This window comes from Festucalex cinctus, chromosome 2, assembly GCF_051991245.1.
Source record: "Festucalex cinctus isolate MCC-2025b chromosome 2, RoL_Fcin_1.0, whole genome shotgun sequence".
NCBI classification, from domain to species: domain Eukaryota; kingdom Metazoa; phylum Chordata; class Actinopteri; order Syngnathiformes; family Syngnathidae; genus Festucalex; species Festucalex cinctus.
The window spans coordinates 10,737,472-10,762,862 of record NC_135412.1 but is presented as its reverse complement, the minus strand read 5'-3'; the positions used below and the strand labels follow the sequence as shown (position 1 = coordinate 10,762,862).

General features: G+C 39.2%; 1 protein-coding gene across 8 annotated transcripts in view; it reads left to right on the top strand.

Moving 5' to 3' along the window:
* src (v-src avian sarcoma (Schmidt-Ruppin A-2) viral oncogene homolog) overlaps positions 1-25,041 on the top strand; it is a 33,108-nt gene extending 8,067 nt beyond the window's left edge. The window contains exons 2-15 of one of the 8 annotated variants that reach the window (XM_077512793.1): positions 10,251-10,514; positions 10,955-11,054; positions 11,961-11,978; positions 13,806-13,904; positions 14,243-14,263; positions 15,396-15,422; positions 15,546-15,649; positions 18,306-18,455; positions 18,561-18,716; positions 18,872-19,051; positions 20,945-21,021; positions 21,168-21,321; positions 21,420-21,551; positions 23,060-25,041. In XM_077512793.1, the coding sequence (XP_077368919.1) occupies positions 10,259-10,514; positions 10,955-11,054; positions 11,961-11,978; positions 13,806-13,904; positions 14,243-14,263; positions 15,396-15,422; positions 15,546-15,649; positions 18,306-18,455; positions 18,561-18,716; positions 18,872-19,051; positions 20,945-21,021; positions 21,168-21,321; positions 21,420-21,551; positions 23,060-23,268 (1,683 nt within the window). In that variant the 5' untranslated portion in view covers positions 10,251-10,258 and the 3' untranslated portion in view covers positions 23,269-25,041. The remainder of the gene's footprint in view (positions 1-10,250; positions 10,515-10,954; positions 11,055-11,960; positions 11,979-13,805; positions 13,905-14,242; positions 14,264-15,395; positions 15,423-15,545; positions 15,650-18,305; positions 18,456-18,560; positions 18,717-18,871; positions 19,052-20,944; positions 21,022-21,167; positions 21,322-21,419; positions 21,552-23,059) is intronic. The other 7 variants (XM_077512795.1, XM_077512796.1, XM_077512794.1 and 4 more) reach the window with 7 other exon arrangements.
* The last annotated feature ends 350 nt before the right edge of the window (positions 25,042-25,391 follow it).

Below are 25,391 nucleotides of genomic sequence, written 5' to 3'. Positions count from 1 at the left end.
ATGCACACCTGGCTCACATATCTGAACATGTTTGCTGGTTGGGTCAACTGTGGCTGTATTCTGTGATCCGGCATGTTTGGTGGACCCCCCGCGCCCTATGCACATACACAGTGCACCTACCTTGTTTCACTCAAGGAGCCAAGTTTCATTGTGTCTTTAAAAACACAAATTCGAAAATGTTCTTTAGATTCTTTACACGGATTTGAGGAGCAAATATTTTCAACAGGTGAAGGATGACATGAGTTTAAGACCCAACAACGTAAGAACGTAAAGACAATGTGGTCTAAAGGAAGTGATGAGTGAAGAGAATCGCTTTAAGAATTTCCACTCTACTGGAAAGACTTTTCACAAAATCTTGGACTGTGTCGGTGGCAATTTTTGTCAATTTGTGAGGATAGAAAGTCACTGATGTTGGACTTTTTTAGAAAGGGCCTACTGGGTCTGCTCCAATCTTCATTGTAGGTTGTCCCAAAGGTGTTTGACAGGTGTGTTCTTTCATACCAAACTCACCCAAGCACTGCTGCTGTATAGGCCTTGTTTGTGTTCTGGGACCCGACAAGGGCTTTCTCCTTCTTGTTCTCACAAAATTATTTGAACGTGTCACAAATAAATCTATCACTTGTTCTATGCTCACAAATATGATTTGTAGCAGGCAGTTATTCCATTTCAAAATGCAAGTGTTAGTTAATGCAAATTAGCACTTTATAGTGAACAAACGCAACCTCTTGCTCGATAGGTACAAAGAATCGTGTTTGTGTGTCTGCCCACCCGTGTGCGAGTTGGGCATAGTAATTGACTAATCGATTAATGGAGTGTTATAATCAATCATGTGGATTTGATTCCCCTTTGCAAATACAAAAACTATCCTATTCTAAAATGGCCTGGATATATTCTATCTGAGCCTCAAACCCAAAATAATTTCATGTATGTCATACTCGGATTAGGAAGGGTTGGGTGGGGGAGGATGTGGGGGGTAAAATAAATCCATGAATTTGCAGTTGGTGCCAAGCAGTGTTTGTTGGTTGGAAGTGGACATATAATTCTTCAGTAAGCTTTTAAAACAGCTGCTGCTCCACAAGCCTCACGATGTCATATGATTTAAAGGTCAGTTTAGTGGTGACGTTTGGGAAGCAAAAGGTGGTTTGAACAAACACTACCGGTTCCTGAGAGGCTGGAATGTGGCACAGAAATGTTTGTGTTCTGGCTCTTGACAAAAGCATCACACACTGAATGTAATCTGTGCACGTGGTCTCACCTTCTTCCACTTTCCAGAAACTCATTCGTCATTACATTCACCGGTGCAACGTGCCGATTTGTGGAATGCTCGGAATTGCCTCCATGGCAACTGCAGGGATGTGCATATGTGCTTGGAGCTGTAAATATTGACTTCACCTCCTGCCAACCCAGTGTCTGTCCATGACGATGGGGTGGCAGCGTTTGGTTTGTGATTGGGACTCATGCTCAGGACTCAGCGAAATCCTGCAATCGGCGGCCTGTGTTTACCCACCAAATATGGAGCCACTTTTCAGTGTTTACATGTCGAGCTAGCGCTTTACCTCTATGTGCGCATTCATTTCTACTACCTGTGCTACTAAATTGACTTAATGCTTGAAGTGTGTCTGGCCCTGTGCCGTAAGTGGGCCACTTTTGTCAACCGTAGAAAGCTCGATAACTGTTATGTATGTTGCAAATTATATAAACAAGTGAGGTTGATGGGAGACTGCTAACATGGCTTAATACATTTAACGCATGTTGTAAGCTTCACCTGTTATACAAATGACATGCACACTTGACTATAGGGATGTTCGATACCACTTTTTTTCAGACCGATACCGATACTCAGACCCTCAGTACTCACTGATACCGATGCCATCTGCCGATACCAGTAGTACATTTTGACAAATTAAAAAAAAATCACTAAAAGATATTTTTAAACAAATATATTTCCTTTAATTTTGACCAAAAAAAACAGCACAGTCACTCTTCAATAGTCTTAACGCTCAAAATAAAAGACAAAAAGGCTCTTTTAGTTTAAGATTCACAATTTTGAAGTATTTCCAAACCGGTGAAGTTTTGGTGAAAAACTGCTGCAAGCTAGCGCCAGTTACAGGCAAGGAGGACTCACTTAACGTCTTCCCCCTCTGCCATCAGTTGCTTGTACTCGTCTGCATCACGAGTACTCGAGTACTTGAAAAAAGGCTGGTATCGGCCCGATACCGATACCTGGTATCGGTACTCGCCCTTACCTACTTGACTATATGTACTTTGTACTCTTGTCTACCAGCTTCATGCAGTCTAGTTTGTAGTCAAAAGTTGTGAGGCATGTTCGGAGCTGTTTAGGGTAACCTATCCACAGTAGCATGCTGGTGGTTGGTGAGCTTGGGGGATAAAAGCACCTTCAGAAAACCTCAGCTTTGACAATCTCAAAATCGCCTTGTTATTTTACAAAAACAGAGACTGGGAACAGCTCTGATGTGTACCTAAAATCCCTGTTTCACAATCACATTTGTGTTTGTAAATGCACCCTGAGCGCTTGTACTTTGTTTTTCTAGGTCCCAAGTAGAGGATAATATTTTTTCAGGAATCCCGCGGGTCACGGGATTCCCGCAGGATTCCTGTGGAGTGGGAGTGACTTTACCTTTAATAACGGGATTGTGATGGGACAGGATAAAAACTTCACGGGAGCAGATGGGATTGGGATTAATTCAGTATTTTTCTTTCCATATGCACTATAGGCTGACATTTTTTTCGTGATACCCGATAGATCACTGGATTCCAGTGGGATGGGGGTGAAATTTACCTTTAATCACGGGATTAGGACGGAACATAATTGTTTTGTTTGTTTGTTTGTTTGTTTGTTTTTTGTTACTATTGTCCAGGACTGAGACGAGGCGGGATTTTTGCTGTGGGAGTGGGATGGAACGGAAGTGAAAATCCACTCCCGCGTCACCCTTACCAAGTATGCTGAGCTGTTATAATATGGATGATGTAAACCACTGCTGGTCACTCATTAGTCCCACGGTGTCATCACTGTCACGTCATTGTAACAGTTCAGGTTTCATGGCTAGAAATGACAACAATACACATGCTAACATTAGCACTGACTGTTGCTTCACCTTATCTTTGGATGCTGCAGTGCAGAATTATACTCCACCGTCTACCCTTTGCTGCACCTGTCTGTTTTCTGGCTCCCTCCATCTCCTCACCAATCCAAGGAATATATGACAATTGTTCTCAACTTCTCCAAATATGTTGTTGTTTGTTTGCATGTCTACTTTCAAGTGATGCAGTCTGTGTAGCTTATAGTTTTCATTTTCCCCCACAGCTAATAGTTCTGATGAAGCAAAATGTCAGTCAAACTGGCACCGTGCAGTGTGAAAGCATCTTATGATAAACTGAATTTAATATGTCCGTCAGACTAACTTGTTTACATGTCCACTTTCAGTCAGACCAATCCAATCATTATTTTTTTCTTGTGAAAAGCATGTAAAGTTACTGTGTGCACAGCAAGTTGAAGAGGCTGTGTAGTGTGTACCAAAAAAGAACGTTTAAGACACACTTGGTGAGTTACTTAACCTTAGTGACGGCGCAGGTGATATCGAAAGCTATGTGGGTCTAAATGTTAGTTGTGCAAACATCGGAGTTTCTGTGTGTTGTTTCAACAAGTAGACTCAGGCAATATAGTGACATTTAACTTGGACCATGGCTAGCGAGCATTCGTTATTGAGACAGGGTAAAGAGAATTTCTCACAGCGGTCAAACTGGTCGATCCAGTCTTGTCATTGCAAAGATAGTGTTTGTTTGCAGGCCCCGATGGAATGTCGTCACAGGGTTTGGCTAGTATGCTCAGGAAAAAGATGGCGATAATCAGGATGTTAACAAGAGCGTTCGGATCATGTGACAATTGGTGGCGGTGCTGACCCAGGAATGCCCACCCACCACCACCCCTTAGTAGTGTTGTAATTACATGCAGGGTATTAAGATGAAGGAATGCATGCAGTGGACTGACATAAGGATCACATGCACACACGCACACACACATATGCACAGACTTCCTAATCTTTGAACCCCATGACTTGGCCAGTCCTTTGCAGAGCACTGCACGGATAGCTTACATACTAAAAAGGACCAGATGTGTCTCCCCTGGATGCAATGATCCAAAGGCAAACATATGCTCGTCAATTTGCATTTTGACCACATGAACAAGCTGACAAACCGGTCTGTTGGTTCCACTTCAGCCAGTCCATTTATTCTGTGTGCTTATGTAAATAAACGTAATGAAACCAGAGTCTTATCTTCACTTCAACTGCCGCTTCGTTTATTCGTTAGAGGAAGCTCATTTGTTTGTTAAACTAGCAATGCGACTTCCATAACGGCTGCATTGTGGACCACCTTCTATGCCTGAACTTTACTTTTTTTTTATGTGTTTTATTGCTATTGGCCCTCTTATAAAATGGGCAACAACTATAACTAAAAGAGTTCTAAATTAGTTTATTTCTTGCCAGTTAATAATACAAAAGTGATAAGACAGGAAATGTGCTCCAAAAATGTTGTAAGTAGGGATGCACCATAATGCTATTTTCAACCGATACCGATAAACCAATAATTTAGAAGCGCCGATGTCGATAACCGATAAGTAAGCCGATAATTGCTTGCAAAATTAACTTGAATACAAATATACTTTTGAGTCTATCAAATACATTGAAACATTGTATAAACTTTGCACAATGTTTCAATGTATTTAAAGCACCATGAAGCTGAATTTTATTGATATGAGCCACAACCACAACAAATGGTCTGAAATTATTGCTGGATTTCTTTATTATCTGGTTTATCTGTATGAAATCAAATTGCCGATAATTATCGGCAGATTTCTCTATTATCTGGTTTATCTGTTTGACGTTAAATTGGTCAATAATTGCCGATAATTATCGGCCACCGATATTATCGTGCATCCCTAGTTGTAGGGTTGATTTTCAAATTGTGTACATATCTAAATTTAGATAGTACCCTCAAAAACAACTGACAAAGCAGGTTTTGAGCAATTCATTTCATCTTGCATATTGCTGTACAATTAATCATTATGATCTGAAAACTGCACAACAAAACTCACCATTTAAATGATTTTCAATCAAAACCAAAGCCAGTAAAAAAAATAACAATTTCTGAAAATAAGTTTTATTTTTTAGACTTTAGACTCAGTCTTTGATAATGTGTTAATATACTGTACATCATAAAGTTGTCCTATAATGTGAGTCTGCTTATGTTCCTCTTTCCTATTCTGCTTGTTGAGGCCACTCCTTTTTGAATAAGTGTTGCAAAAAGCCAAAGACAAAGCAAAACACATGCAGACAGAATTAAACCTTTGATGCTAACTGCAAACTGTTGAGCTCTCTTGGGGTGGTTCAAAATTAGTCTTTGGTTAATTCTACCACCTCAATGGCGATTGACTTTCGAGGCTTAACTGTCTTAGTCAATGTTTAAGGGTACCCGCATTGCTGGTAGAAGTGAAGAATACTGTTGTGGTTTTGCTCTCAGCGTACAAGCTTGAACTCGCCTCTTCACAAGTTTCACCATCTGTCAGTCTGACTTGACTTTGTTTCATCCTCACAGCAGGGAATATCTTCTCATCAAGTCTGCATACAAAAAAAACAAAAAAACATCTGAAGCAAGCTTGACCAATTTTGGTGTCCCAATAGATGAAAAGAATCTTTCCAAATTGAAGAAGAACACTGTCTTATTCATCACAAAGATCATACAAATACTGTATGGACTGATGATAAAGGCTGTGATCATAACACTGCTCTTATTCCAATGACAGAATAAAGTTGTAACGCTTTTCTCAGGTTAAGTGTCCAACTAAGCATTTGTAGGGGGGTTAACCCGAGCAGCATTACTGAAAGACTGCAGTTGGTATTCAACCAAAGCCCAGAAGACTCCAAGGATTTGGAGTGCTTTGCCAGATTGTATGCATAATTAAGCAAACCCCTCCCCAACCATGCAACCACACACCCCCGCCTTGCCACAGGGATTTTCATGTAGCCCAGCCTCCTTCCATTGTAGATTCTTCCTCAAGCCCTTTTAGCCCAGATTGAAGCTAACATTATGAGCAAACAGACAATAACGCGCAAGCTTCTGCTTTGTCCAAACACAAAATTGCTTGACTTCATATAATTCTTTTTCCTGCATGCTTTTCAAGCCAGAAAGCCTACAAGCTTCAGGATCGTTGTGTCTTCTGCACTGAACTGAAATGGCTTTGTTGGGATCAGAATGCGAAGAACAGACTATGTTGTCATATTTACACTCGACCCTAGTATCAAACAATCTGTGAATTTGAATACCGTTTTTCCATGGTCGCTCGCAATTATCAAACATTTTGTTGAGGCAAGGCAGTTCAGTGTTTGATTGTTAAAACTTTAATTTGAAAACATTGCGGTGTTTGCATGGCATAGTATTGATTAAATAACACGTCTGCCTCACAGTTACCGTATTTTCAGCACTATGAGGCACACCTAAAAGCCTTCAATTTTTTCAAAAGCTACCATGCGCCTTATAATCCAGTGCGCCTTATATATATCGATCAATATTGAGCCGTAACAGGTCTCGCTGTCAAGACTCTATCGGTGACCCGGCACGATCGGTGACGCGCATGCGCAGAAGATCCCGCCATCTTGGATCGCTAACTACGGCAACCCCACTAGAACAAAAATACCTTTATATGCCTCCGTGATAGTGCGCGTTCGTAAAAACACGATACATCATTGAAAAAAAAAAATCTTACTTTCTTGATGCATTATAAAGAAACTATTTTAATTCCACAGGTTTTAAAGACGAACATTTTACTTTTGACCCCATTACATTCCTAGTGAGTCTTCATTCTTATAATTTACGTTTAGTCTGCAGTATTTTTAGTGTCTTTCGAACATTATTTAAAATATGTCATTCTCATTCAATGAAGGTGCGCCTTATATATGGAAAAACATTTAGAATATGTCATTCATTGACGGTGCGCCTTGTAATGCGGTCCGCCTTATAGTGCGGAAAATACTGTAAGTTTAAAATTGTGGCATTGTTCTTGCATGTTCTTAAGCTATTGTGGGTTTTCTCCAGGTACTCCGATTCCTTCCCTCATTCCCAAAGTGTGCGTGTTAGGCTAATTGTGTGAATGTGAGCATAAATGGGACAGGCTCCAGCTCACACCTGTCCCGAATGACGACAAACATTTTCATGGATGGTTGGATGCAAATATCGGGGGCTAATTCGTGCAGTATGTTCTCCAGTTAGCTGTTGTTGAAGAAATTGAGAATTCATTTTTCAACCAGCAGGGAGAGTGCAGTTATATCAGACCTGACTCATTTGCTGAAAAAAGCTGCCATAGACATCAAAACAGAGTAAGAGTAACCTCGACTAACTTTATATTGTCTTTCCATTCCACAACTTTAACTTTCATCTTTTTGTTTAATTAAGTCTGCTTTTGCTACACTATCTGGAATTAAACTATTTCTTCTTAGAATAATACATTCATATTGCCTGCAGTGGAAATTACTATCCATACATTTCTACAGTTTGTGCTTAGATGGTGGATGGGCCGGAGCCTCCTGTATTTGACTTTAGGCGAGAGATGGGAATAGCACACTGGACTGGTCGCCAGCCAATTGCAGGGCAAATGTATATAAACAACTATTCACACTCACATTCAAGCCTGTAGGCATATGACGCTTTAATGGGCCTAAAATTGATGTTTTTGGAATGAGTAAGCCGGAGTATCCAGAGAAAACCCACGCAAGTCTGGGGAGAACATGCAAAATCCACATTTCTTTTTTTTTTTTTTTTTTTTTTAAATGTCCACACTCTTGATGTACACATTTTATTTTGAACTGTGTGCGAGCCAGACTTCAGGTCATCAATACGAGCTGATATTGCATGAAGCACACATAGCGTTGAAATGAAAGCAATGCAGCAGCACGGAGTGCTCGGCAGGCTGAGCATGTTGGCGCTTCCGATGGGCGCTCTGACCCCTGCCAAGCTGTCACTGCAGCTCCCAAATCATCCTTCTCTGAAAATTAGCTTTTCATAGCAGACCCCCTGTAGTTATATCTGTCCACCGTAGCGCTGCTTTGGCTTAGTGTAATCATATTCCCACGCTTAAGCTGTGATTACAGCTCCTTCATAAGTTCTATATAAAGCATAATGGGAAGGAAAAAGATGCACTGATCCAAAGCGGACCATTGCTGGTTGTTATTTATGTTAACCTGTAAAGTTCTGCATTTACGAGCCAGCGTTATCTGTCAACCGTCACTCAAAAAATTGAACCGACTTTACTTTAGAGCAATCAATAGAAGTAGTTTTTCAGTGGTGTTGTTATTTCACCAGACAAATTGAAAAACAAAAGACTATATTGAAAGGCATCTGCAGTAATTAAACTTATAACAAACCAAGATTGGCCTTGGTGAAGGTCTTCACACTACTGAGTGACATTCTAATCTAGTTTTATTTTTGCTTTCCCTACAGTCTAATAAATGATCCAATCAATTATTTAAGTTTGGAGTCCCTGATTGGGTAACGGTTATCTCTGACTTCCATATTGGAAGCAGTATAAGCGGTATAGAAAATGGATCATGTATTACTTAAATTGCTGTATACACAAGTCAAGAAGTATACTCTGTGTGTGTGCGTGCACATGTGCTCGCACACACAGAGCTGATATTAGGAATGCAGCCAGCTGATATTTGGTATGCAGTCAGTATCCTCAGTCCCTCTCTGGATTTTTTCCACACATAACATTTTTTTAACATATGTGGCATATGAAATAGACTTTATAGCAAATACTTTTTGTTTTCGTTGTCTACACAGAGCAAAGATCTAGTTGTTTTTTTTTGGCTATCCTAGTGTTGTACACTCCAGTACAGTATGTCTCCGACTATAAGTAACACCAGGTGGAAGATGTAGGTGAGGTCTAAGGCTGTAGTCTATATGATCATGATCACACGTCTTAGAGTACACCTTTTAGTTGACTTTTTAGTTTAAATTGAAGTGTAAAAATAGCGAAGGTATTTTTCTGTTAAAGATAGACCAGCATAAACTGGCCCTCTTAAGCGAATGACAAATCACAAAATGACAATTTTTACAACTAATTTTCTGTTAGACAGACCAGCATAAATTGGCACTGTCAAGTGAAAATGAACTTCCGTTCAAAACTGTCTCAGACACCATTAATTATGCACGCTGCACAATATAGTTCCTCAAGCAGAATTGCACAAACTTTAGTTCATGTTCGCTCAAAATATGAACGAGTTCATGAACTTTCGTTCATTGAAGTCATTCACACTGTTTCGTCACCTGTTTGTGTTATACCTGCTGGCCGGGCCAGTTCTTATCCAAACTCTGTCTCGACAGCATCAAACCAACAGTTTAATTACAAAATTGACCAGATAGCTTTAAGGGTGCAGTCTGCAGGGTAATGAAAATGTGGTAATGTAATCTGAAGTGCTTGGTGAAAAAGACTTTTTTTTAGTTTTTGCAGCTGTTAAATTAATTTCATTAATTTTCATACATCGATCTAATATATGATTTAAAAGTTGAAATTTGCACATTGTGTTAAAGACTATTGAAAAATAAATTTTACTTCTATAGGACCAGATGAGACTTGATGGCGAAAACCTCATTTTAAAACCTCATGTTTTATAGTGGCTTGTAGGGATGTTAAAAAAAATCGGTTTGGCAATATATCGCGATACTACAGCTCGCAATTCTTGAATCGATTGAATAGGCAGCCGAATCGATTTTTAAACATCCATTTTTGATGGAAAAATTTTCAACAAAACGTCTTACTTAGGGTTAGGATTCACACCTTAAGCATGGAAGAATGTTATATTAATGGAGCATTAATTCTTAATATTTTATTTCAATGCTGTTCAAACATGAAACAGATTACAACCTGTTTGTTAAATACAGTGGCTCACAGTTATAAGACTGAAGTTTCAAATAAATCAATAATACCTTTTCATACAAATCTTACAGTGTACATTCACAAGTTTACTGAATAGTATTTTCTAAATTTGAGTAAAACAAATTGCAACACTCGATTTACAAATTCGTATCGGGATTAATCGGTATCGAATCGAAACGTGACCTATGAATCGTGACACGAATCGAATCGTCAGGCACTAGGCAATTCACACCCCTAGTGGCTTGCATATTCTTCTATCATCACCTCATTTGACCCCCAACTGTCCTTCAATGCCCTCTAGGCCTCACAATGGGGGGATCCAAAAGTAAGCCCAAGGATGCGGGTCCACGCACCATCAGCCTCGATGCCAACCTCGGCTCAGGGGGAGGGGCTGGTGGCCACCACCTGAACTCCACTCAGCAGTCCTCAACCCCCAGCCGTAGCACCACTGTGGAGGGAGGCCTCGGTGGTAACCATTCCATGAGCAATAAGGCCGAACTGGCACTGTTTGGCGGCGTGGACAACAGTAGCCTCAACTCCTCTTCCAGTAGAATCACGCTAGCAGGTGAGACGCTTTTACTCAAAGATTCAGTTGTTGTTTTTTTGTGATATATTGTTTAATGTTGATTCCAGTTCATTCTGAGATGTCAGTCGAGCCTGAAACAATGTAACAGCAAAAGAAAAGAAATCCATTCCAGAGTCTGTATGGGCGATGTTTTAAGTAACATTTTAACATTCTTAACGGTCGCACTTTCATAGCAAGTGATAATGTGTGTTGAGTTACCTTTTGAAATGACCGTCACCAGCTAGCCAAAGTAAAAGATAAACACGCATGTTAATGTTATAAAGTTCAACTTGATGGTTGAGCTTTGTATTCAGTGTTTTGTACTTGAAAGTGTGAAATGAGTAATATTAAAAAAATAACAACAAAAAAAAAGTTAAACTTGATGTCTTCTGTATTAATAGTGTCTGCAACACACTCATGAAAATGTCCTCTCCACGCAGGAGGCGTAACGACCTTTGTGGCATTGTATGACTACGAGTCTCGAACAGCTTCCGATCTGTCATTCAGAAAGGGAGAACGACTCCAAATAGTCAACAACACGTAAGGAATTTGATATTAGCGCATTTTTGCCAACATCTGTTTTTTTTTTGGTTTTTTTTGTACATCACATATAGTCTTATAAAATATGTGATCAAAATGATCACAAAGGTTACTTCAAAGATAGTCATCAGACAGGGAAAAATCACTTATATTGTGAATTGACACTAGACATAAAGACATTTATTACTTTCAGGCAATGTCGTGAACCAAAGTGCGTTTTGTTTTGTTTTTTTCTCTCTCTCTCTCTCTCTCTCTTTCTCTCTCTTTCTCTCTCTTTCTCTCTCTTTTCCCATTACTGCTTCTTGATTTCACATTTGCTTGGATAGCCCAAGCTAACTGATGTAGCCAAAGGAGGTGTGGAGGTTATACATATTTTTAATTGGGGGCAGGGGGAGGGGGCATTGCTTCAAGAATCAATAGATGCACATTGAACCTTGTGCTACCTACTTACTAACTGCTGACTTAGAAGGTGGCTCTATGTACAATGGTGGATTATCACTACATCTGGTTCCCTTGAGCCAAAGATTTGGATCGGTATCGGGTCAAGTTTACACAGATTTAACTCATTCACTGCCATTGACGGAAAAATACGTCAAATGATGCATTTTTGCTGGGCTGGCAGTGAATGTGTTAATGAGTGGACTGTAAGATAAGATAACGGTCCCATTAAGTGAAAGTCAAGCTCTTAATTCTCCTATATACAGTATTGTTGTACTCAGTGACTTGTAGGTTGTTGCTGATATCGTGTGCCACCTGAATCATGACCAGATTTACCATCCGACTGATGGTTTTAGCATATTTGCTGCTATGCTATTCTGCTACTGCTTATAACTGTCGCTTCTCTTTTCACCCTCAAACCCAACCCCCCCTCATCATTTCCCTTCTTCATTCATCACATTTTTCTAGGAGGAAAGTGAACTGCAGGTTTGTGAAGATGCGATGTCATTGCATTAAGGATGCTTTCACACTAATGTCATTTAGTTGGTTTTAATCAAATTCTAGTTCATTTTTTTCCTCTTGGTTTGAGGTTTAAAGGCTTTTTGCTGGTGTGCTGTAGCTTGCTATATTGTCCATATTGGTTTTGAAGTTATCATGTATATTAGAACTGTTTCACACCATCGTCCCTACAGCAAACCATTTTTCTAGTTACGTTCATTGAACCACTAAGGGCAATGTTGCGTGATTTGTTATGATATGATTTTTGGTTCACTTGCATTATTTACCCTTTGACAAAAACAACCAGTGGTTAACGGACCAACCTCACAAAATCAAGTGTGGCAACTCTCAGTGTGAAAGCATCCTAAACGTGCCGACGTGTTTGCTTGCGTTACCCAAAGTTTGCATTATTGTTATCCAAAAAATCCTGGCCCCACCCCTCCTGTAGTGAAGTCATGTTTGTTTGAGACTTTTCAGCACTTAAGATGGTCAAAAAAGTGCTGTGAAGCTTCAACAAATGCTCCCTAATAATGATAAGCATACAAACACAATCCTATCCCATTCATACCCACGCTTGTATGTGTTGTCTCATTGTGTCCAAATTAGGGATGGGCATTAAAAAAAAATGTCAGCAATTTTTCAATGTTAGTTTTTTTTTTTATGTTCAGTGCTTAGCAAATGCCATGTAAAGAAGGAGAAGGACCATCCACATCATGAAGTGCTTTGATGAAGACCTTTTCAATTGAAATAAGCTCTCAATATGAATGGACTATTTCAAACTGAATTCACCTTTTTATGTCCAAATTTACTTAATCAAATACAGTGAAATGTGTATAAATGGACATCAATAAATAATATGTAATGTAATGTAATCTGCTTGTCATTATCTGTAAGTTAAGTGATGATGGGGGGCAAATGGACTGCTTTTCGTATAACGCTTTATTCTATATCACATGGCGCCCAAAAAGCACTTTACAAAGCCTCACAGTCACCCATTCACACACAAAGTTAAATCATTGCACAGGGGTCACCAATCTTTTTGTAGAGCTACTTCTGGAGTGCTGATACAGACCTCTGATATGCACTCCGCAAAAAAAAAAGTTAGGGATATTTGGCTTTCAGATGAAATTTCGAGCCTAAAATGCATTCAATGTTTTTTTTTTTTTTTTTTTTTTTTTAAAGAACAGTCCTGCAGGCTTTTCATGTGGTCCTAAGAGTCTTCCTGGTGCCCATGGGGAGCCTGTTGGTGACTCCTGTCTGAAATGTTTCAAGTATTCTATTAGCCATTACAGAAAAATGATAATGTTTTTGCATTCAATCCGTCTAGCCGTGGCAAAAGTTCGTATTGGGTGACAATCAATTTCATTTTTTCAACACTGTACATTTGAGTTAATTGTAAAGAAAGCATCTCTTTTTTTTTTCAACAATTCTCGTAAGATGCCTCGTTTAAACAAAAGAAAAGGTACCAGAATAGAATGTAATATAGCTTGAGCCTCAGAACTAAACATCTTTGTATTCAAAAGCACAAGCCAAGTATAATAATAAAGTCCAGGTTGCTGATTCCATTACCCTTCAATTCTTTCTAGATGTAGCGATTCCTCCTGTTGATTAAGAAGAAATGTTGGATTGATAAAATTTCACATTGACAAAATTCTTAATGATAAAAACATATATAGTATTTATCATGCCCATCCCTGCCAGAGCACAATAATGTAATCATAATTAATTTGACTGCCCCCAACATTGTCCCAAATATTCACACTGTCCATGTTGTGTGTGTCTTGGTACCTCATGTGGCGTGTTTTGCCGTTGCAGAGAGGGCGACTGGTGGCTGGCACGCTCCCTAACCACCGGAGAGAGTGGATATATTCCCAGCAATTACGTGGCTCCCTCCGACTCCATCCAAGCAGAAGAGTATAGTATTTCTCTTTTGATTTTATATTCACTTTCATCTGTCTTGCATGTCACCTTGTCCTCATTTTCATCGGCACGCAAGCATCATTCCTTGTTAATAATTAGGTCAATACTGGAGGTCATTGACATGCCTGATTAGTAGTAGTAGACTAGTTTGTTTAGCTTATTATAAAGGAAGGTCCTTGGACTTGGACCAGATGACTGGAGTTACATAATCAAAAGTATAAATAAATAAACAGTCCATTATAACAAGCTAAAAACTTGAACCTGACAACCTGTTTGATAATTTCTCTATAATCAATGCATACTGCATGTCAAACTATTTCTTTTTGCAACAGTGTTACACGATTTGGACAAAGGTACAGAGACACGTTTAATCTATTAATTAATTAATCAATCAATCAGAAGCTGAGTCCTTCCTTCATCTTAGGGTCGCCACTCACCGAGCACTGCGGCCGAACGCGACTGAACTGGACAATCTCAAACAAATTTCACATCAGCTATTTACACCTGCACACCTGGCACACATGCCGGCTCGCTGCAACGGAATAACTGAAGACCCATTGTGTTCTTATGGGGCAAAACATGTTTGTTTTGATACTATCCACGATTATCAAGGAAGGAGCGGTTTGTCCTGCCCGCTGTAGCTATTTAGGAAATGGGTGAGAAATAATGGAGAGAAATAATGGTGATATTTCAAAAAGTCTGTTGGTAATGTTGGCTTCATTCATTGACTGCAGTAGAGCATTTTGGTCATTGCTTCGTATGCAAAAATAAAAAATAAAAAATATGTTTTGTTGTGAACGCTCATGTGACACAACATGGAATTTTTGATTGGCTGTTATATCTGCAACATCTAAACAGCATTCATCTATAATCCAGATTTCGAATTGCAGAAAAACTGCTAACTAGTAGCCAACTGATGGTCGGTTAAAAAAAAAAAAAAAGAGTTACCAAAGCCCAGACACTTCGCAACAGTTCAGTTGCGTTCAGCCACGTCACAGGGTGTGTTAGTCAGACATTTTGGGCAACTGTACTATTCTTCCAGCTTTGTGGGACCAGTTTGGGCAACGTGGGTTACTACTGCACAGAGCAAGGTCCGTAAAGGCATGCATGGATGAGTTTGGTGTCAAAGAACACACCCATCAAACACCTTTGGGATGACAGATTGAAGCAGTGACAGCATGCCCTCTATTCGACCTATCATAATTTGTTTCTGAGCTCACAGATGGACAAAAATGTCTACACACTGTCTTGTAAAAAGACTTCAAAGAAGAGGGGAAGCTGTTTCGGCTGCAAAAAGAGAATAACAAAAAAATTTCACCTTTTACTTCCTGCTGGTGGAATGAGTCCCCATACGTTTGTTTGTACCGTATGTGTCCTGTCCTTCCTCCTTTCATTTTCACCGAGAAGGAATGATCAGTCTTGATGTGCTCAACTAACCTTCTTTAACATCTCCTTGTCTCACCTTTTGCCTTCCTTCTTCTGCAGTCATCTCACACTGACTGCAGAGTCCAGGTAAGCAACTGTTGTCATGGCATTGTGTGCTGCACGTGTGTTCGCTTCTTCTCGTCTTAAACCTCAAGTTGCTGGTTCCTTCACCAACCTGCTCCTCCTCTTTTCCCTCTTTGACCAAATCAGGTGGTTCTTTGGTAAGATAACCCGCCGTGACTCCGAGAGACTGCTGCTCAGTTTGGAGAATCGACGAGGAACATTCCTGGTGAGAGAAAGCGAGACCACCAAAGGTGAGCTTGACGCCGCTTCCGACATTTGTAATATGTGCATTTGGAATGGGAGGGAAATTGCAAAGGAACTCACAGTACAAACTCGAACTTAACTCATTCACTGCCATTGATGTGTATATCCGTCAATGGCAGTGAATGAGTTAAGTCAATTCTGTTCCCATTGACGTGTATATCCGTCAATGGCAGTGAATGAGTTAATACAGTGGAAGCTCAAACACATTCTGTTCAGGGGATGCTTGACGACTTGAGATATAAAAAAAAAAAAAAATTATCTGAGTCAAATATCACGATCAAACCTTGAGTGTGTTAGTATTTAGAAATTATATTTTAAACTTTAATACCACCTTATTTTTCTTGTTGAATTAAAGTCTCTGAGCAGCCAAGATGGAGACAATACGTTCCATTCGGTTTTGTCGAAGATGCCTCCCTATTCCCCTCAGCAAATAACCAGGTGATAACTGTAATTACCTACCTGTCGTTCATGCACAGACATTTAATTGTGAACTGCTGAGGGGATTTGAACTCTATTGTCAAGGCATGTAAGCGTAGTTTCCCAGATGAATTAAAGTAGGGATTCTTACAACACGTAAACAAGTTCCTTACGCATTATTAAAGATGATTTTTGCATTGCAGTGTCTTTCACAATGATTTACGTTCCAGTAAACTCTTGCTTGCTTCACAATGTTGTGCGTGTCAGTGTTTATATTCCAGGGACCCAGTGACTTAATTTGCTCCATCTAAAGCCATCTGCCAGGATTTTTGATTTTTCTTTGCATTTCTCTATAACACGGTTTATTTGGTTTCTATTCCAGTTTCAGTTGACACGCATTGTAATATAATGGTAAAATGTTTTATTTTTTTTTTATTTTTTTTTTGTAATACAGTTAATAAAAAATAGTGATAGGCGATTAAAAATGTAATGTATTTATAATTCTTCTTTAACCAAGTAAAAATCTGTTTTTAATTTTTATCCGAATAACCGATTATTCACTAGAATTTTCATTAAGATATCCGAATACCAAAATATTTGATATTTCAGTTGTTACCATGGTATCATTTCAGGATCAAGGTACTTTATGCAGGTATCGTATCAAAGGCAAAATGTTATCGTGACATTTTTTGTAATTTTCAGGAGTTTTCATTTTTCATCTGGTAATTAGTGATGACCTGAACGCTGTAGGTCCTGACGCTTGGCAGAGTTTGCCCACCACCCGAAAAGCAATGCCTCGAGTGTAATATAAAACGTGATACTGTAAAAGTCAACCTGCTTCACACATATATTGGCCAAGAGTCAAGATTGGATTGGATCGGATTTCGTGACTTCCTCACAGACACCGCAGCAGTGGTTGGGAAGTAAACTGACTGACGTCTCACTTGCAACTAGTTTGGAGGTTAAAACGTAATTACAATTGTAAGGACAAAAATAAAACATCAACTGTTGAATGGTTGTAACTCTTGACACATTTTTGTTCATTTCGAGTTCATGCGGATCCACTTGAATTCCATGACACGTTTCTCCAAACATGTTCAAACAAGAAGGGTGTAACATAAAGCTTCTTTTTTTTTCTTCTCTCAGCTGTGCGGGCCTAACTTAGGCAGACAGGAGAATGTCGGATGAGATTCCTGTAGGACATGTTTGAAGATGCTTATGATAGGCCACATTCTCCCTTTGGGTTCAGCTGTTTATGTAATGTATGTGCGTGTCCTATTTCTGGTTATTAGGCCCTGCTTAAAATGAGAAACAGGTCAGTTTAGGGCTGTCATAGGGGAAAATGACTATGTGAGAAGGAGCAATGTGGAGGTCCTGGCTGACTGGGTAAACCAGACAGAATTAGGTCAGTGTGGAGATGAGGTCTGCACAACCACAGGCCATTATCGCCCACTTCATACATGTGAAGAAGGGGGGGGGGGGGGGGGGGGGGGCATTGCCAGGGGCTTGGGGGTGGTGCTGTGATTCAGACATTTGACTTGATTGAGATTGCCCTCTGGTGGCATCAAGACCACATTGCCTGTGATATTTGCGAAGGATTCTCCGAAGTTGTTGAATGTAACAAGTTGAATTTCTTTCTTTCTTTCTTTCTTTCTTTCTTTCTTTCTTTCTTTCTTTCTTTCCCCTCCCTCACTTCCCTCCCTCCCTCTGAATGTATTAAATCAGTGTTGTCAAAGTCCGGTCCTCGAAGGCCTGAGTCCTTCCTGCATGTTGTAGAGGTTTCCCATATTGATTAATATTTAAGCTGGTAATCCTTGTGATTGAATCAGGTGTGTTGGAGTAGGCAAACCTCGAAAACATGCAGGACTCAGGCCCTCGAGGACCGGATCTTGACACGTGTTGTTAAATGGTGGTTCCCCTTCTAAAGAAAAAAAGATCAGCTTCTGAGGCCTGACAGGCATCCAACAATGATATCATTTCCCAAATGCCTAACAGGAAGAAGACAGGCTTTAAAAAAAAAAAAAAACTTTTTTTTTTTTTAAATGGACCTCAAACCAAGAATTATTGTTGTTGTTGTTGTTATTATTATTAAATTAAAAACCATGAAAATATTTGGTAAAAAAAAAAAATCAGTCACTGTATTCGTACTGGTTCAATTGATCTTATTACTTTAGGTAATCAGAGATGTTTTGTTACATCCCTGTTGTATCATGTTTCTTTGTGCAGGTGCCTATTGTTTGTCTGTGCTGGACTACGACAACACCAAGGGCCTGAATGTGAAACACTATAAGATCAGGAAGTTGGACAGCGGTGGCTTTTATATCACATCCCGCACACAGTTTAGCAATCTGCAGCAGCTTGTCAATCACTATCGCAGTGAGTCATTTAGCTTCATTGAATCATCATGAATTTGTCTTGTGTCAGATAATATTTTTCAAAACAACAAGCTAAAAAAGGATTGTTTGTCCCCTGTGTCTTCAGAACACGCTGATGGGCTGTGTCACAGCCTGACAGACATCTGTCCAGTGCTGAAGCCTCAGACGCAGGGCTTAGCCAAGGATGCCTGGGAGATCCCCAGAGAGTCTCTTCGTCTAGACCTCAAGCTCGGCCAGGGCTGCTTTGGAGAGGTTTGGATGGGTAAGTATGGCTTTCGTCTCGCCCGGGATTGACATCGGACCAAAGACTATAAAAAAAATAAGGTGTTTCTGGTAACTCAGGGACTTAACAAGGAGCATCTTGTGTTTTGACTGTTCGGCTGGTTGTAGTTGATGACACGTGTGTCTTTTTATCAGGAACGTGGAACGGTACAACCCGAGTGGCAATCAAGACTCTGAAACCTGGCACCATGTCCCCGGAGGCCTTCCTGCAGGAGGCCCAGGTCATGAAGAAGCTGAGGCACGAGAAGCTCGTCCAGCTTTACGCTGTGGTGTCAGAGGAGCCCATCTACATCGTCACTGAATACATGGGGAAAGGTTCGCATGGACTTGGACACTTGAACACTGATTATGTTTTCCCTGAAGGGTTTGTAATGTCTTGTAACGCTTTGCAAGACACCCAGTTAGTTTTCTGCCTTAGTGTGATACGTTTCAGTGATGTGTCAAATGTCAATGGGCCTCCTACCTGTTGCATATCCAAAACTTACATTTATGAATGATTTTTGCAATTTGGGTGTGCATTTGCATCTTAGGATTCAACCAAATGGAAAATCTTACAATTTTGAATGACTGCTGCTAAAAACTATTATGCTAGCATGTGGTATGCTAACATGTAGCAAGATAGCATGCTGAGCACAGAATCTCATCTTGCAAATCAATAAGGATTCAACATTGTTCCTTGTGATCAGCCGCTATTGTGAAAATGAATATTTCAAATGCAATGATGCTAAAAGTTGATTTGTTAGCATGTAATGATCATTGGCTGACCAGTGGTTCATAAAATACCGTACTTGTGGCAACAGAACATCATACACTACAGCTGTGTGTACTTGTACTTTATATGGCACATGGACACATGTTCAAACACAAATCCCCACTTCATCAACAAACTATATCATATGCTGCTTATCAGAAGCTAACACTGTTAGCTAATGCTAATTTGTTCCTCCAACAAAACTCATTGCCGCTTTTTTTTACCGTTTTAACTTCTACATGATAGCACGGGTGTCGCACCTGTTGGAGTTTTGGGTATTTCTGCATGGTGTTTCAGATAACGTAGTCTACAGCGACTGGTCTCCAGTTGTCACTTAATGTTATGGAAGGAGAAGCTATGCAGGTTAGTTATTTGGTAGCAAGAAAAAGTAGATGAAAGATTTACTTGGTCCATTAATTTCACACTTGTTGGGCGGGTAGGAACACCAACTATTTGTACATTTTCCATATGTCCCCTTAAAAGTACACTGTACTGTTAGATTGTCCGTACCGTTATGAGAGGTATCAACAAATTATATTCTTGCTACCTGTTGTGTTAATTAATACATTCTTATGACCAGTTAGAGAAGAGAGCGATATTACATGATGGGTTATGATGCATTTTGAGACCCTGAGACGTTTTACTGGCGGAAAAGAAACCGATGACGAAACAGACACAATGTAGATCAGGGGTGTCCAAACTATGGCCGGGGGCCATTTGCGGCCCGCCGTCCATTTTTTAGTGGCCCGAGACATATGCTAAAAATGGCATTTGACATAAAAACAAAAATGTTTGGAGATGGTCAAAGTAAGACTGGAGAGTGTCGAAAAACACAGGTGCTATTAAAGTTTATTTTAGTTAACAAAAACTAACGAAAAAACTAAAATAAAATAAAAAAAACAATTTCGTTAACAAAATAAAATAAAACGAGGATGCTTAAAAAAAATAACTGAAACTACATTTTGTTTACAAAACTAACTAAAATAAAACAAAATAAAAAATATTGCGCACAAGTAATACACGTTAAAAAAACAAAAAACTAAAACTAATACTGAAACTAACTAAACTAAAACTAAGCATTTATTAAAGAACTAAAACTAACAGAACCACCCTGAAAACTAATTAAAACTAAATTTAAAAAAACAACTCAAAATAAATAAAAACTAAAATTAAAAATTCCAAAATTATAATAACCCTACTGCCATATTAAAAATAAATTGGTTTATATACTGTAGCATTTTTCTAAATATGCCAAAGCACAAATAAATTATTTGTACAATTTTTAGGACTAAACACAATTTCTCTTCATAACATTATGTGGCCCTTGCGTCCTTCTGATTTTCTGTATGTGGCCCTCAAATGAAAAAGATGTAGATAATGAGAATGAAATGCTTCTGTATAATTAAAAATCTTAAGCAGTGTTCTAATGCTACCTCAATCTCTGTACCTGCCTACAGGTAGCTTACTGGATTTCCTGAAAGGTGAAATGGGAAAGATGCTCCGACTTCCTCAGCTGGTTGACATGGCCTCCCAGGTCAGCATAAATAATTTGGCAACATTTGTGCATGTCCTTTTGTCCCGTTTTAATGGGTTCAGCCCTGAATGTTTATCACATCCCTTTTTACGTCATTTTTGCCATTCAAAAGGCAGACTCAGTGTATGGTTCTACTTCTTCGGCAGATTGCTTCAGGGATGGCTTATGTGGAAAGGATGAACTACGTGCACAGAGACCTGCGAGCCGCCAACATCCTGGTGGGAGATAACCTGGTTTGTAAAGTGGCAGATTTTGGCCTGGCTCGCCTCATCGAGGATAACGAATACACAGCCAGACAAGGTCAGTAAAGGCGACAACCTCCAGCAGGGATCTCCTCATTGGGAATGCTGGCCTTCATTCATGTGAGGCGTCGACGTGTGTGCCAACTTGCTGTGCAGGAGCCAAGTTCCCCATCAAGTGGACGGCTCCCGAGGCGGCTCACTACGGGCGCTTCACTATTAAATCCGACGTCTGGTCATTCGGGATCCTGCTGACCGAACTGGCCACCAAAGGAAGAGTGCCATATCCAGGCAAGCCATTTTTATTTAGGTTGTGTACATATTACAGTGGTAAAAAAGGGTGCTCTCCAAATGAGTTCTTAAAGAGGAAGGGGAAGAACATTTTTATGTTCTTTATTAAAATATGTTGTCTGTGCCCCAACTAATCTAAACCAGGTATTCTCATTCATATTTTGTTTGTGAAATATGAATTAAGCACCCTAAATCTCCCGTTTTTATCCATCTCAGGCGGCGGCCATTTTGCCCCTTGCTGTCGACTGAAAATGACATCACAGTTGCTCAGGACTTGGTTAACAACCAATTACGGCTCAATTGTTTTGAGTTTGATAATGTGACATTCGCAAGCTAAGCCGTGACTGGTTGTTACCTAACCTGAGTCCTGAGCAACTGTGATGTCATTTTCAGTCGACAGCAAGAGACAAAATGGCTGCCTCTTGAGATGGATGAAAATGGGTGGGTTTTCTACTTTATTCTTATTCTGCAAGGGCTTCATAGAGCATAATATTGTAAAGGAAATTTGGGGGGTGACTCCTTCTCTAAATTTTTCCTTGTAGTGAATCTTTTACCACAAACTGAGCATGTAAAAGGTTTCTCACTTGTGTGTTTGTGTTCTAAAATGAGTTAAATTCACCACAGCAAGAAATATATCAAAATGCCGTATGTCTGTCATTCTTGCTTCTGAGGCTAATTTGACCAATCTTTTCATTGGGAAAATACTGATGAAATGACACTTAACTCATTTGCTCCCAATAACGTGTAAATACGTTTTTTTCTTTTTTTTGTTTTAAGTGTCCCAAAGACGTATTCATACGTTTTTTGGTTTTTTTTTATGCTAGAGCATACAAAAGGCTTTGATGCAGCATCTCAACTGCAAAGAACGGTTGCAGTAATGGTAGTTATTACACAAACGGCCAGCAGGTGGCAGCAGAGCAACCAGGACCCTCTAGATAAAAAGTTAAATTACTTAGAATTTTAAATAGATTTGTGAAAACTGATGAAAATGCTAATTGCTGCAAAACGGAAACAGATAGAAACATACTTTTTTTCCTGATGAAAGAAGAGACTTTAATCTTTCTTTTGATAGGTTCCATGCTTTTATAGCAATTGAACACAATATTCTGTGGGTCTTGCAAAATCAGTCAAAATTCAGTAAAACAGCCGGGAGCGAACGGGATTGCTTCTGTGAAAATGGCTTGGGAGTGAATGAGTTAACTACAAAGTTGTCAGTGTTAAATTTGTGTGAAAGTGCAAGTATACTGTCCCCTCAAAATAACACTCAGGTCTAAACCACTGGCCACGACAGTGAATAGTGCACCCGTGTGGCTAATTAGACAATGTGTGTTGAGTTATTTTGAGGGCACAGTAACACCGATTACTTTACATTGAAGGAAAGTGCCAATTTATTTCAATGTTGTTATCCTATGAAAACAAAAATGTCAAGGTTGTATTTAGACATTGTATGTCCAATTGAAGTGGGACAGTCAAGTCTTTCAAACTGTGGTGGTGTGTGCGTCTTCCAGGTATGGTAAACCGGGAGGTTCTGGACCAAGTGGAGCGCGGTTACAGGATGCCGTGCCCGGCAGAATGCCCGGAATCTATGCACGAGTTGATGCTGACCTGTTGGAGGAAAGAGCCCGAGGAGAGGCCCACCTTCGAGTACCTGCAGGGCTTCCTGGAGGATTATTTCACCTCCACCGAGCCTCAGTACCAGCCCGGGGAGAACTTGTGAGCAAGTTGTGCACATGAAAAATGGCGGCAACATTTCAGTCCAATCGGCAACAACTTCCTGTCTTGTCCCAAGCGAATGCAGCGGAGATGTTCTGAGGGAGGGATCCAACTGTGCTCTTTTCTCATACACTTCAGTTTTTTGTGTCACCCTGGAAGTTTGCCCTATTTTCTGAAGATGGCAACGTGACACAAAATAAACATTACTGCAAAGTGGCACTGAGATTTTTTCCTCTATTATTTGTTGAACGCTGGCTTGTCGTCTTCCATTTTTTAATTCTGATCATCAGAGTTTTGTTGCAAAGCTTTTGCTTTCTTGTTTGATTTATTTTTGGGTGTGACTGACACCCTGCAAATGGAGACAAATCACTTTGTGACAAAACAAATGGCTACTGATAAATAAAGTTCATCTCAGGATGTAGAAGAGAAATATTTTTCAGCAAAAACATTTGTGCCAATGACATTTTTCTACTCCCGTCCACTGTGCAAAGGTACGACAGTGACTTTTTTCACATGCTTTACTGTACCGGTTTCCAGCATTTGAATTAAAAGCAGCTGAATCTACATTAATGTTTCCCCCATTTTTTTTGGCCCATTCATTTTGTGTACGTTTCTAGCACAGTCATGCACTGGAATTGATGACACTCATTCTAAGCTTTCCCAGGATGATCATCTGTTTATGCTTAAGATTTGCTTGTAGGAAGTCCTCCCAACACTTCATGCATGGCAAATTATTTGGTATCTTAAATAAATGTAAATATACTGAATGTTTATAATTTGTAAATATTTATATAATCTATAATTTATTTCATTTGAAAATAACCTTTTGTTTTTGCATTTAGCATCACAACTGCGGCAAATCTGGGCCACGTGGAAAAGTCTTCATGGAAAAGACAAATTCTTAATTATGTAGTTGCAAGAATTTTTATGTATTTTTACCAAAATACATTTTAGTATTGAAATGGAATCAAAATGTTATGAGAGGGGGAAAAAAACAATTTTTTTAGGGAAATAAGGTCCTTTTGTAATATTGCAACTTTTCCCCCCTCATATTACAATTTTTATTATCAGAATATTGCAACTATTATATTCTCTTATGTAAGTTTCTTCTATTTTTCCTTTTATACTGTAGCCACCTAGAAGTCCTTCATACATAATCAACTTTAATCTTTGCAGTACTTTTCTGAATTTTATCACATCTTATGATGTGCTTACTATGAAAATACTTTTGCATTGCAGATATGAATATTTACGCATGTATTTCTGTGAAACCTTTATTGGTGTTTTTTGGAGAAAAACTGATCATCCACCTGCCGCACATGTTTACATATTATGTTCGCAGTCATTTTGGTGATGCATGAGTAGGTGGATCATCATTCAGAGGTACGCGCGATTGCTGTAGCAACAAAAAAAAAAAAAAGATTGAACTGGAGATGTAGTTTCTTCTCAACCCTGTGGTCTCGTTTTGGTTATTTAGCATTGCCTCAATTGTGCTTTTATAAGCAAAAATGTTGAAATACACATGCACAAAAAGGGCCATATTGCAAGTATGCCGCCTTGTCAAAAAGCCAAGGACAGTTCCTGTGGGGCTCTGTTCTCTTCTATTCGACTATGCAGATGTATTTTTTTATATATGAATTGGTGACACCGCTGCGGTACAAACTCTTTTCTACTGTATTCAATGGGAATGATGACATTATAGCTTTTTGATAAAACCTCCTGATTATTGTTCCAATTTTAGAAATTTGCTTGAATTAAAAAAAATATATACAATACACATTTCGTTTGCAGACTGAATTAATTGTTTTGTGCCATTCAATGTTTATGCCAGGATCCTGCTAAAGGTCCTTTTTAAAGAACAGAGTTTACATCAGCAAATTTACAATGCTGTAACTAGAAAAAGCCCTGTTTTTTTTTTTTTTGGTATTAGGATTAAAAGGTTTTTACTATCAATTCGCTTGATTCACAAATATACTACTATGTTCACCGAGCTTAAACTACACTACATCATAATGATAGCTGTGTCAAATCTCTTTGAGAGAAAAATGATTAGCAGAGTAATTATAAAGTCCATTACATAGATAACAAACTACTGAATTACCTAAATATAGTTTAAAAAATAATTAC